We start from the raw sequence: 14,229 nt of genomic DNA, 5'->3' as shown, positions 1-14,229 counted from the left end.
TAGAGGCCTTATTCATCCAATTAAAGAATCTACTCTGTCTCACTGATACACTTTAATTAGAATGTAAAGTTTGACAAACCAAGTCTACACAGATTATTTTAAAAAAGCCTGAGGCAAAGTTTCGTTGTTTTAACCCTGTTTCTTCTGTAGTTTTATAGGTTTGTTTAACCCAGTGGAAAACTGTTTCTGTCACAGGAAAAAAAATGTTAGACTTAGGACTCGGTGCGTCAAGCACTTGCTATGTGAATAGGAGGACGAGAGTTCAAATCCCCAACAGCCTCACAGAAGGTGCCCATGGCCATGTGACTTCACACAGATGCCATTGCTCTCCCTCGGTCAGGCAGTGTGCACTCACTCCGTGCTGAGGTGCTATGACCCTGCTAGAAGGCTATGGCTGTCTCTTCCCAGCACAGCCTGCCATACCTGAGCTCTAACGGACCCCCAATCAGGGTGACGAAAGCCCTCAGAACAGAGGTGGTGTTTATGGAATGTCTCACATTTCTCAGGCACTGTGCTAAGTTTATTTTTAGGACTGAGAGCCCCAGGTCGCTGGTCAGAATTTAAAGCCTGGCTCTGTCATGACCAACTCCAGACATTCGGGGAACTCATTTATAGTGATTATTCCTGAGCGTACATATCAGTAAAATCCTGACGATTCTCAACTTACTGATTGGTTGTGAGCACTAAATGACAGTATGTAAAAGTAACTCAGCCAAGTCCCTGCCATACTATAAACTTGGAACTGGTAGGCTCTTTCATAATCTCATAAAAAAAATCTTGAAACAAGCTAGGGCACAAAGGCTTGTAGATTCAAATATAATCCCCTAATTCCTAATAATGGGCAGAGATCGGGTCAACAAAATTCTGTGGTACCCTATGTCAGTTGGAAGTCAGGTTAAGTGGCCAATAACATCGGACCAGATACCATAGCATTGCAGACTGGAGGGTCATTCACCAGCACAGCTTCTTCTTGGCCTAGAGCACTACTGTCAGTATATGATTAAAGTGATGTCATCAAAACCACCTGGGGTCCAGCAAGTACGGAGGGTAGGAGCACAGCTGTCAACAGAGTATTACAGCACAGATCCAGAGGTGCCATGCTGTCCTCAAGATCGGCTTCATGGCCACAGTTACATTAGACAGTTCTTAGGTAGGAGTGCCGGCTTGACTCATATATGCTAGTCTATTTCCATGGGGCAATCAGAAGCAGAGTTGGTGTGCGCATAACAACTCTACTGTGGACTTCAGCCCAGGTTTTATAAAAGTGCAAGGTTTCATTCGATAACCACCCTTTGTTATCTCGGAAGGATGACTCCTGCCAGGTAACCTGGCCATCGCACGGTGGCCATCCCACATACTCAATCATTACATCAGCTAATGTTCTTAGCAAATCTGTAAGAAACCACCAGTGTTTTAATGTTTTCTCTCCGCTATTCCACGTCCAGCAAAATCCTACGCTTTAGAAAAGAACCATGGAATTAACAATTAATAACAACACGGGTAATAGTATATAAAAATACTTATCTAAGTATTAGTACTTCCTGACCAAAAACTAAAACAGAGCGTTCTACTTAGTATCATAATCTAGAGTCCCTCTGTTTCATTTTTCAAGGAAATTATGCATAAAAACTACATGTGCCAAGAGACTCCCAATGGAGCAGTGGTTAGAGAACCATGCATCTGGGGCTGACGTCACAAGTGGCAATTAGGTGCATGAAATCAGCAGGCCGATCAAAGAGTGCCAACAAACAGCAGCCTTGAGTAGTAAAATCACACAGACAAGTTCCACCTACAGCTTAGGCTCCAAAATGCTTAAATAGCTACCAAAGGCGATCAGGACCTGGGAGTGAGGATGGTGATAACACAGGAGTACCACAGACTTTAGAAAACTCCTATTTCACATCAAGAGGAGCAAAGGCCCAGCACTGAGCGAAGTGGACACAAGCCCTCATCCCTAACCCAGAGGCTATCTCCAGTTGATAATCACTTACAAAGAAGGTAGTTTTCTCCAGTGGAGTCTCCTTGGGTATAAGAAGCTCTCATAAGGGCAGGTCCCACGCCCAGCAGTAACAGTAACAGGCCTACACAAAATGAACTTGGTGGTAATCTGGAATGTGTTTTGTCTCATGGTGCTTTTGTCAGGTCCCTATTTACTTTTCTTTTTTACCTTACAGGTCTTCTGCTTATACATTATGGCATTTGATTTCGTGTTTGTATAAGATTTCTGTGTGAGAATATGTGTGTGGCTGTTTCTGTGTGTGCTTCTCATGCTTTTTCTTTGGCTCTTTTTTTTTTTTTTCTTCTCTGATGTTTGTTTCTTTCAACCTATTCTAGTTTGTTTGTCTTTATGATGTTTATGTTTAGATGCCATTTTGTTTTCCAGTGAAGGGGCAGGTGTGGACTTGGATGAGCAGGGGAAGTAAGGAGGATCTGGAGGAGTAGGGGGAGGGCAAGACATGATCAGAATATATTGTTTGAAAAAGTCTTTTTTTCACTTAAAAGAAAAAAAAACGCAGCAAAGTCTCTAACACAACTGAGGAGAGCCTACTACTTTGCCAGATGCACGCGTTGGAGATGACCAAGCTCAATGACAGGTTCAAGATTGCTTTTCTTACGACTGAATCTGATGGTGGCAGAAGGAGAACAGAAAAACACAAATTCGGGAACACCTGACCACCTGAGAACATCTAATTAACAAGACATTTTCTAATGCACCCTTCGCCCGCCCTCATTATTAAACATGAGTGTCTTCTGAGCAAGCAGGGAGAGGCTAGTGCTTCTCACAAGAGCACAAAAGACTGGTGATTTGATATGCACATTCAGGTACATTATTGTACATTTATGTTCACTCATTCATTCTAGTCAGTTGAAGTCAGAGTTTTAGTCTCTATTTCTGCATTGAAATACCCACACAGCAATATGGAAGTCCTAAGCTATTTACTTTCCCAGTGAGTTACTAAACAAAGACAAAACTTAAATAAGTTTCTGGAATAAAATAGGGGATTAAAACCACTTTACACAAGGACAATTTTGTGTGTGTGTATCTCTTCACATACACATGTATACATTATAAATGCATATATATGGGGTTTAAAGATTTCTCTTTTGCTATAATTATTTTAAACTTGGGCTTAAAATGATAAGTTCGGAGACTCACATCTCAAAACAATCAATCTTCAACAAAATTGCCAAGATGAATTTGGAGTAATTTTGTGAAACCCATAATAATATGAAATTTACTTTGTGAGTAATTTTGTGAAGCCGGTAATAATGTGAAACCCATCTTTCACATGAACGTTCACATAAGCTTTCTCCGTAATAACTCCAGACTGGTGACAAACGAAAGCTGTTAATAGATTCATTGATAAGCAAGGTGTGGAAACTGCATGGAGAGTTTTAAAATAAGCATGCTAAAAAAAGAAGTCACACCCTCCCTACAGATGCAATTCTACTTATCTAAATTACTAGAAAATATAAACTAATTTGTGGCAACAAAAAATAGGTAAGTGAACCTGCAGAGACAGCTCAAGAGTTAGAGTACTTGCTGTGCAAACCTGAGGCTGGGCCTGTGCATTCCCACACCACTAACAGGCTGGGCATCTTCCTGTACATGCCTGTAGCCCCAGTGAGAAGACCTCTCACACACACACACACACACAATTATTTTAAGTAACACAATTAACTCTTTTATAATAAAAGGCAAGTCCAACTACTGTTTAAATTAGTATTTTCTACTTAATGCAGGGGTCACTGAGGAATGCTGCTTGCTGGCTTGTTCCCCATGACTTCCTCAGCTTGCTTTCTTATATATCTGCCCAGGGATGGCACCACCTACTGACAGGCTCTCGGACATCAATTACTAATAAAAATATGCCTAGGAACATGCCCACAGGCATCTGAGGAACACTAATCAACATACCTGTTTTCCAGGAAAAGAAAAATTAACGTGATTGTATTTACTTCTCACTTGGAAGTAGTTTTCTTAGAATGCTTCAGGATGGCATTGCTCTCCTTCAAACCCTACGACCCATGTTATCAGGTTTGGCAAGTAATGTTTTATAAACTGTACGGTAATTGTTTGTAGAACTTTGTAACAATTGCACATAGGAAGTCACCATGATCTTTCAAGTTATGTGAGGCAGCTCTTTTGTAGCAAGCACACACAAAGATTTTGCCAACTTTTAGTATGAGGAAAATAGGAAATGATTTGAGCAGAGCTCAAGAACTTTAATTTCATGTTTGTTAATGTATTTTCCTTTATTTACATATGGACACATTTCCAGACTGAAAAGTAAGTTGGTTTATTAAAAACTAAGACTGCAGATCATTGGCACAGTGCTTGTTTAGTCTGCGTGTGGCCCTGGGTTCACCCCACAGCACCAAAGATAAATATAAATTTATTCTTATAGCATTCCTTAATTTTACTTTAAAATAACTTCTATATGTCCACATTACATACTGTTTTATAATGTAGCTTTTCTCCTGTTTTACAGAGAACATTTTGTACACTTAAACATATTAAGTGGTGCACACCTCACTTTTAAACTAGCCTCTCGTTTCCTGTATTTCTTCTTTAGGGTGATAAATCAAAAGCAAAGCCAACCCCATATTTACAGGTTTAGCAAGACTAGAACTGGTCAAAAACAGATCTCAGCCTTCACACTCTGGGAAATTATGTGTGTCTACAGAAGGGTAGCTGTAGGTGGAAAAAGACAGTAGCTCTGGGGAGATAGCATCTGAGTCAGAAGAAACCTGTTACTGTCCCGACACTTCCAGTGTTGGCAAAACAGAGAAAGAATGAAGGGAGCAACACAAAGAATGACATCAGGCCTGGGATACATTGCTCAGCCTTTCCAGGAGAGAGTGCTGCTGAGTGAAAGGTGGAAGGGCCCATCCTTTGTGCAGCTTGGACCATTCTGGTAAAACCCCAGGTGGATGCAAAGCGACCAGAAGCTCTGGAAAGTCAGCCTTGCCAGTTGAGTGTACTAACATTAAACACAGAATGAAAACTAAAGCCAAGTTAGTTAGCAGGAAAATAGACATTATCTCTTGAAATGTGATGGGTCCATTATGCTTCTTGATGACATTAATTGCCTCTCTGATATGCTACCCAAAGGCACTTACAAAACTGAGGGAACATGTTACATTTGGGATTATCAGAACATGTCTAAGTAGGTCAAATTTTGAAGCAAAAAGGGCTTCGAATATTTTAAAAAGGGGGAGGGACAAACAAAAAATCTTAGAGATGTATACTGTCAAGGTGCTAATCACTTTTTAAATATTTTTTAATTTCTCTTGCATAAACATTAATGCAGTACTTAAAAATGCAGAGTCACATACCTGAGGCTGTTCTTCCCTTTCACTGTATCTCAATTCAACTTCAATAACACATTGAATATTAATTACACAAATATCCTTATTCATTTGGAAACTCTAGAAAAGTTGCCTCCAAAAATGTCTGAAGTCTAACTTAACATTTTCAGCCCAAAAGAGTCTACACTGATCCTAACTGGAAATATGAAATATTTTCGTCTAATTTGTTGAAATTTTCATTTTGTCACATTTACACTATTTTAATGTCATACTTTAAGCTAAATATCTTGGTCTTCTCACTTTCTTTAGTGACTTCAAATAGGATACTTAAGACAACAACCAGTGGTAGGATGTGCCAGAGAATGTCCTATGTCACAATGTGGCCATGTTTGAATAAACATGGCCCCCATAGGCCCATAGTAGGTAGCACTATTAGTAGCTGTGGCCCTGCTGGAGTAGGTGTGGCCTTGTTGGAGGAAGTGTGTCACTGGTGAGGGCTTTCAGGTCTCAGATGCTCAAGCCAGGCCCAGTGTCTCACTCTCTGTTCCTGCTGTCTGATGATCTGGATGTAGAACTCTCCGCTACCAGCACCAGTCTGCCTGCACTCCATTATGCTTCCCATCATGATGATAATGGACTTAACCTAGGCCAGCCCCAATATTTCCTTATGAGTGTCCATTTTCACAGCATCTAGTCACAGCAATAGGAATCCTAACACACCATGAAACAAAACAAAAATATATGAGTCTAATATTTCTAAAACTGTTTATGAAAGTGAGTATGAATCACAGAAGTATTTGTGGAAATAATACCACCCAGGTTCACCAGTAAGCCCCAGTTTAGGTTCAGGCAACGAGGTGCCCAGTGAAGTTGCCATCTGGGCGTGAATACATTAGAGCAATAATAGCACGTTGTGAATTACTGCTAATAATAAAGACGGCACATTTGCATTACTGACTAGTGAGACTGTAGGAAAGGAAAGAGGAGAATGTAGCTCTAAACGGGGTGTGACAGTGGAGCACAGTGTGGCCCTCATCAGCAGATGCCAGCAGGTAGGAATGATGCTCGTGAGGTCACACTGGGGCGCTCAAAACAGAAAAGTTCTCTCAGTAAGTTTATATGCCAATCTGCATCAACTCTTTAGTTCATAGAGGGGATGATTTAGAACCAAGAACCAAAACAATAAGATTTGGATACCGATTTCTCTCATCTGTGGTTTTACCAATCCAGCATTGGACTGACTTACAGGTTTGTTTGGTTTTTAATAGAATTAAGTTGTTATACAATGGGACAATCTCTTGCTTGAAGTCTTATCAAGATTCCAGTCCACTGTGTATATATATATTCATTATCACAGAAATCCTAGCCTAATGGTGAGTGCTATGATACTATGAGGACATGTATTTACAAAGACAATTGCTCAATTCCTGCCTTGGAGATGAGTATCAAGGAACATTTTTGTAATTATGCAATTACACACATTAGATAAATCAGGAATCATATAATGAAATGAGAAAAAAATATTTTTTTAGGAAATGGGAGGTCCTTTTACATTTTAAGGAAATGAACCTAATAATTTTTAAATCATTTTTACCACAAAACTTCCCTATATTCGCTACAGCATAGGAAATAACTATATATAATACTTGCAGTTCCAATGTAAGACAAAGAGCCTTGGGTGAAGCACTGTCCTCTATATAACCAGTTAGATAAATCCTGTTGAAAATTAATTCCTGGAAAGACATTTTATATGTTTACTCCTGACTTTCAGTTACTTACTTCTACAAAGAAGGATCAAGAAGAAAACCAAAGTGAAAGAACACGTTGTGGGATCAAGAGGTAGTTGTCAATGTGGCTGCTTTGCAAGCACTAGGATTTGAGTTCAATCCCCAGATCATGTTTTTAAAATTGCTTGGCATGCTGGCATGCTCAGGGAGGTGAGACAAGCAGGTCCCTGGGCTCACTGGCATGCCAACCTAACTTTCTTGGTGAGCTCAAAGTCAGTTAGAAATCCAGTCTCAAAATAAAAGTGGGCAGCTCTAAGGGATCACACCTTAGGCTACCCCGTTGCTTCCACAACTCTGCAAATGTAGGTATACTTGCATAGACATGTGCCTACAGACAGAAAAGGAGCAAGAAGGAGAGAGGGGGCAGAGAGACGGAGACACAGAGAGCTTTTTGCACCATGAAAACCTGTAGGCAGACCATGGGAAAGTTGGTAAGATTTCCCACTCATGTACATAAAACATCTACCACCATGAATGCCTATAAGAGAATATATGTTATGTTCTGTGTTTGAATTTCTCAGCCCCGGAATTGCAGGCATTAGGGGACAGATATTTTGATGGAGCAGGGGCTGCCATTTATTGTAGGATGCTCAACAACATCCCTGGCCTTCGCTAGCAGATGCCAATGACGTACCACTTCCCCATTTTGTGGCAATAAAAAAATAACCCTAGCTATTGTCAAATGCATCTCAGGGGACATAACTGAGCAAGATTGGATCTGGTCGCCTTGACATTTGGAAATACTCATATGGAGAAAGTGCTGGCTACAAGCATTTTCTACTTTGGGAAAATAAATCTAGGACAACATAAGCAGTTTACTTTTGTTTCCTTGAATATTATGCACTTATATGAAAACAGAAATAAGAACATAAATATAATGCCACTTAAGAAATCAGTATGGCTCTCTCTTATAGTCACATCTCAGTTAGTTAGTTTTAAAAGTCTCAGTTTGTCAAAACAATATAATTTTAAAGAATGAGCATGTTCTGTCTATTTACTTCATGCCATAAAACATCCCTGATCAACCATTTTATGGCCTATGAGAGTGTATTAGTTCTTTATGCAAAGTGTGTAACTGCCCCTTGTCTTGACTCTGCTTTTTCTTAGCTCCCTCTGAAGTCACAGCTTTCTGGATTTCACTTTTATCTAGCCATTATTCATCCTGATTCAGCTGCTTTCCTGACTATTCATCTGATAAGTTTTTGGGAGTTTCCAGAATTGAACTTGATTTCTTGTAATATTTCCTTTCCCTAGGGATCTCTCTGACATCGCATACCATGTCAGTGTTGTGCTCCCATGACTGTTGCAGAAGCATCTCATTTGGATGTCTCAGCCTGCTCTGATTTTTGCCATCTTGCGGTATGTGTTTCCCATGACCATCTGCTTATATGAGGTCCTAACTGACACTCTTTTGGTCATTTCACTGTTAGTTCATTATCATATCCTACTTGTAACATGAGACTTTTTGGTCTGTTCATGGCCACTGATGCTGCCCTCAGTCCAGGCCATGATTATTTCTGAACTACACAATAGATTCCTAATGATTTCCACGCATCAACTCTTGACTCCTCACGAATCTGTTCTCCCCTCCAAATCATTTAAAATATTACTGAGCTTGTTCTGAGTGCACAAACTTTCCAATCCCCTCTGGCTACACTTGGACAATTTGAGGCTCCCATCACTACTCACCATGCTTTTCAGAATCCAGACTCTACCTACACCAGCAAATAACTCCCCCATTTAGGCATCCAACCGCGCTGACTTTTTATTCAATTTCTCATCATATTTTCACAAAACATTTCATATATAAACAACAGTGACACAAAAATATGGACAAGTATTTTGAATTAGGATGTAAAAGCAATATTAGGGCATACCAGTTTCCCAGTACTTGGTAATCCGGTGAACAACCAAGCCCTTCAAAAAAATTACACAATAAAACAGGCGCTGATAAGTTAAACACAGAAGGGTGAGAAACTCCCAACCCCAGAGCTAGTTTACATGTTGTGAATTATATGTTCTTCTGAGATAGAGACACTGTAGACGGAAAAATAACAAGAAAGAAAATGGGAATGAAAGAGCAATTTCAGAGATAGTCTGTACTTGGCAGAACTAGAGAGGTTCTGCTTACTTTAAGTTCTAAGGGATCCTCAAACTCCCTCTCTCCCACTCTGCCCCTCCTTCTACCTCTTCTTCACTCTCTTCCTTTCCTTCCTTCCCTCTCTGGCTCTCCTTCAAAGCTGCTTTCACTGAGAAGAAGTGGATTAAGAGGAAGAGGAGGAGAAGGTGGAGGAGGAAGAGGAGGAATAAGATTTCCAAATCCTTCCAGAAATCACATAGACAAAGTTTGTCTGGGTTTATCAGGTTGATGAAAATTCTTTGGACAATGACAGAAAAATAAGAAAAAATAAAAGTGGAGATTATATCAAATTTCTCGATAACAAGTTAATATATTTTTGCATTTTTAGCTCCAATTCCAAGACAATGTCCCCTTCAGGTAAAGAAAAAAAAAATAATGAAAGCATCATTACTCTGTTGGAGGAAAAAAATCTCCAAAGTTGTGAAATTAACCTCTTCCTTCATTCACACATTCAGTTCTATTTTTGGAGCTGCACCAGGAATCTAAGAGAAAAGCAGTGAAAGTCAATGCCAGGTTCCTAAAATGTCTGAGTACATTTGTCCTGGTTCTCTCCGGCACCTTCCCCACGACTAGGCCAGGTCCTATTTTCGCAGAGCATCAGTGTTTATCATTTGTTTTACAATAGCACTGCATGTTCTAAAAGACTAACTCAGATGATTTCACCCACTCTCTCTCTGCACAGACTCAAAAGAGACAAATGCCACAAAACACAATCTACCACTGAGGCACGGCTAATTTTCTAAGAGAGTGCTTCCTTCTTGCCCTCTTTGCTCAATATTTATTTCATTACAGTGGGGCCTCTGCCCCACAAGGCGCAGATTGTGTCAGAGTTTATGACACATTTCCACAGTGTAATTAGACATTATAAAAATTCACTCTGGGAATTTAAAAAAAAAAATTAAATATTACCAGAAGAAAAGTCTTTCCCATGCCCCTCATGCTAAAAGATTAATGATAACTTTCTTATTCAGGAAGACTGAGAACAGAACCTTGTATGCATTTTGACTGCATATTTGAAACAACCTATTTTTTTTTTTACAGGCAAATGTTCTAAGTTGTGAAATCAGAAAGACATGGAAAATTTCTGCCATGTCTAATAAATCACAAGCAGGTTACTTCATTCCTCTGCCTCAGTTTCTCATCTATAAAGACATTAACAATGAGTACCATAGAGAGACACTGAAGGGAGTAAACCAGACAATTAGACAAGTGCAGACGTCAACCCTCTCCTACCTGCTCAGTACATGCCTGTATTATAAAGATGGAAGGGCACAGAAAAGACCTTCACCTTTCAGTTTGTTATCAGCCTCAGGATTTCTACTCTGTCATTACAAATGGGAAAAAAGGTATTTTGTCTTTGCAGTACCAGAAGGAAACCTAGGCAGCCCAGAGATACTTCTTCAGAGGAAAGAAAAATAAAGCGAAGTTAGAGGCAGACTCCCAGGTAAAGGAGACCTGCCCGTTCCCAGCCACATCACTCCTCACGGGGATCAGAAGGCCCACGCAGGCGTCACTGCCCTCTGCTCTGCTATTCCTGGCTCTGTGAGCTTTGACAAATCTCCACAAGCTGCCCTTCTCTCAGAGAGAAGACAGAGAAGCCAAGCTCTGATTGTTCATTCTCAGATGCAACTAGAAGAACATCTGGAGAAAAAGACGTTCTTAGGGGCCCAGCACAAAACTTCTCAATGGAAATTTTGCTCATATTCCCTCTATCAAATAATTAGAAGATTAAAAAAACTAGTTTAGAACAGTGAAGTATGCACAAAAAAGCTTGCCTGACTGTAGTAATTGCAGATAAAAAAGTTGGGGGACCCACCACTGTCCTTTAGCAATTTTCCCTGTCTGTCTGTCCCCCTCCCTGGGGAGACTGATATTGTGTTGTCTTCATGACAGTGAGGAAACTCAGGCAAGAAAAGTTAAGAAACTTCTCAAGAAGACTATACATAAAAAAACCAAAACGAAAAAAAGAAAAAGAAACCAAAAATTTGCCTGAAATAAGTTTGGTCCCAGAAAGTAGCATCTGATGTCCCATCCCCCACTCTTTCACTCACTGGGAAAACCATCCTCAGACCCTTGAAGCCCTACTTCCCACCAGTCAGCATTGCATCCTCTACCTGAGTCTCCACACCTGAATTAATGAGTTGGAATGACCACTGAGAGAATGTTAGGCTCCCCTCCCTTAACACGTCCAAGGGACACATTTCAAAACACTACAATGCCACAAGACCAAAGTGGGCACACGCGATCGCGGTACAATAAAACAACACAGGATTCTAACAACGGAGGCTGAGGACCAGGTTCCTCCCGGGCCATGTGCACGTCATGCTCTAGTCATCTGTGAAACTTTACATTACCAAGAAGCCAAAAGCATGAGACTATTCCAACTGTATACGAAGGTAACTGAAAACCTTAAGCTGCTTCGGGTCTAAGATACACTGGGCTCTGCAGACCGTGCCCCTGATGCCAAGACTGATAGTCCAGATCTGATAACACATGAACTTCCTAATGAAGGCTTTCACTAACTCAACTTCTTTCAAATCTGGAACAGTTACAGACTTACACAGCACTCAATCACTCATTTTTTTTTTTTTTTTGACTACTGCTAATCAGAATCCTTTTGCTTCCCTCTTTACAGGTTATCTCCCCACAGCCTACAAATTACTGCAGACTCTCTGCACAGGAAAATGTAGACACCCAGTAAGATACTCTTTTCACAGTTCTCTGAGAGTCTTGAAAGAAACTCACCCGTTGTGTTGTGCATTCCCTCCTTACCAACGCGCGCTGCGGTTTCCAAAACGAGCCCAGTCCTTCTGAACTTTTCTGTATCTGTTATCATATTAGAGAGCCAGAAGGAAGGGAAGTGGTTAGTCAACTTGCTAATTTTATCAGTTCCCTCCACCCCCGATTAAACAGTACCTGACTATCCGCACGAGAAATCAGTGTTCCAGCCTGTTTCTCCGCCACAGCACAACCAGGAGGCAGAGGGAGAGACTGGATCTGGCTGGTAGTGTAAGACACTCAATGAATGAGAATCTTTTTACTATTAATAAGGAGCCTAATAGATGCCAGAAACCAGTGATTCAACCGAATGAAGAGGAGGAAGGAGGATGTCTGTCAGCTCATACTCCAGCAAACTCGTATGGGTGGGCAAGGGGGTGATTTTCATGCAATCAGAGGATACGTGGGATGTGGCTGGTGTTTCATTTGTTGATAAATTGTTCTGCACTGGAACGGAGCCAGTTTACCGGATATAGAAACTTCCACAACTTGGGGCCCTGGCTCAGACCACTCTTCCTCTGGCGCTCAGTAATTAAGAGACAGGACAAAGCAGAAAATGTGTGCCTCCGGATAAGGGAAAATTAACCGCTCTCCGGAGAAGCAGCTATGAATGTGCCCTGGAAGGAAAACTCCACAAGAAACGAGGAGAAAATACAGACCCAGAGACAGATTTTAATGAAATAAAAAGCTTTTGATGTTTCTACCCAACTCTGAAAGGCTGCAACAAATATAAAACACTGTCACCCCGGAACCCTAGATCAGGCAATTTCCTGAGCTACTTAAATGGCTGGTATTTGAACTAAATCTGAAGTGCTCACTTTGAAGTACATTTCCCACCATATCTAAGGATTATGGAATTAGAAAAAGAGAATGTCTGAAACCCAAATCATCTGCAAGGCTCATTAACCCTTGTGGTAGATTGCCTGACAATCCATTCACTCAGCAATTCTAATGGATTGGAATCACATGACTTGATACATACATACATATATATATATATATGTGTGTGTGTGTGTGTATATATGTACATATATATGTGTATGTATGTATATATATGTATATACATATGTATATATGTGTATGTATATATATGTATATATACATATATATACATACACACACATATATATATATATATACATATATATGTATGTAAATATACAAGTAAATTTTGTGCACTGGTGCAGGCTGGGGAGAGAAGCCTTTGGGCACCCTTCCCTTACTACCCTTCTTCAAATCAGTGTCACTAACCAAATAAACAAGGAGGGGACGCAAGCAGCAGGGAGATTGTCACATTTCTTTTCCACTCCCACAAGCCCACTTTCTACTTAGATGTAAGGAAACGTGTTCCTTGATATGAATGTGAAGGAAATGCAGGCAGCATCCTACTGGGGATCCCACATAGCTTTCTTCCTAAGAAGCAGCAGCTCTGTCATTTTAAGCACCCCACCCCATCCATGTTTGTAGGGGTTTAAGGTGGGAAGAAACCCGAGGAACTCCACGCTTCACAATCATGACCATATGGTTCCCCTTTCTCTCTCGTAGGCATTTCTCCCTAACAGTCCCTTTTCTCCAGGTCTTCACAACTGCCTAGGACTGTTATGTTCTGCAGGACGCTGCAGCCCCTTTAAGAAGCTTCTTCCCCACTGGTCTCTGTAGGCATGAACATGTAGCACAGATATGCATTCAAACAGAACACGCATAAACATGTAAGTAAATAAATATTACGGACTATAAAAGTGAACATGAAAAATGATTATTTTGTAACAGGATCTGAGAATTGTTCCTTATTCTTGAAGACTATAAAAGAGTCTTGGCTTTTGTGTGTGTGTGTGTGTGTGTGTGTGTGTGTGTGTGTTGAATGAGGGGTCACTACAGGAACAGAGAAGAAGCTATAATGTGTTGACTGTTTGAGGCCATTAGCAACACTGAGGTCAGTGGTATGGTTGTTCAAACCATGACGAATCCGTAGTGAACCTTCAAAACAGGAAATAGGACTATTACCTGGACTATTACCTATATGGTTGCTGTTGTTCTAAGAAATTCATTATCTATTCAGACATCTTAAAGCTGAGAACAGGCAAGAGCATCAAAAGTGAAGGAGGCCAGGGAAGGTAGAGGATGATGAAAGGCATGGCTGCCAGTCAGCAAAGGCTCCCCTGTGAGGAGGCAGGAATGATGGGTCCCAGCAACAGAGAATTCCCTGTCTTT

At 40.6% G+C, this 14,229-nt stretch overlaps 1 protein-coding gene across 1 annotated transcript in view; it reads right to left on the bottom strand.

Moving 5' to 3' along the window:
- Positions 1 to 12,004, bottom strand: part of Hdac9 (histone deacetylase 9) — a 675,889-nt gene extending 663,885 nt beyond the window's left edge. Inside the window, exon 1 of the mRNA XM_055624368.1 lies at positions 11,986 to 12,004. Coding sequence (XP_055480343.1) covers positions 11,986 to 12,001 — 16 coding nt within the window. The 5' untranslated portion in view covers positions 12,002 to 12,004. The remainder of the gene's footprint in view (positions 1 to 11,985) is intronic.
- Positions 12,005 to 14,229: the final 2,225 nt, after the last annotated feature.

The sequence above is a fragment of the Psammomys obesus genome, unplaced genomic scaffold, assembly GCF_907164565.1.
Source record: "Psammomys obesus unplaced genomic scaffold, mPsaObe1.curated_primary_1811, whole genome shotgun sequence".
Taxonomy (NCBI): domain Eukaryota; kingdom Metazoa; phylum Chordata; class Mammalia; order Rodentia; family Muridae; genus Psammomys; species Psammomys obesus.
This window is presented reverse-complemented; position numbering and strand designations above follow the sequence as displayed.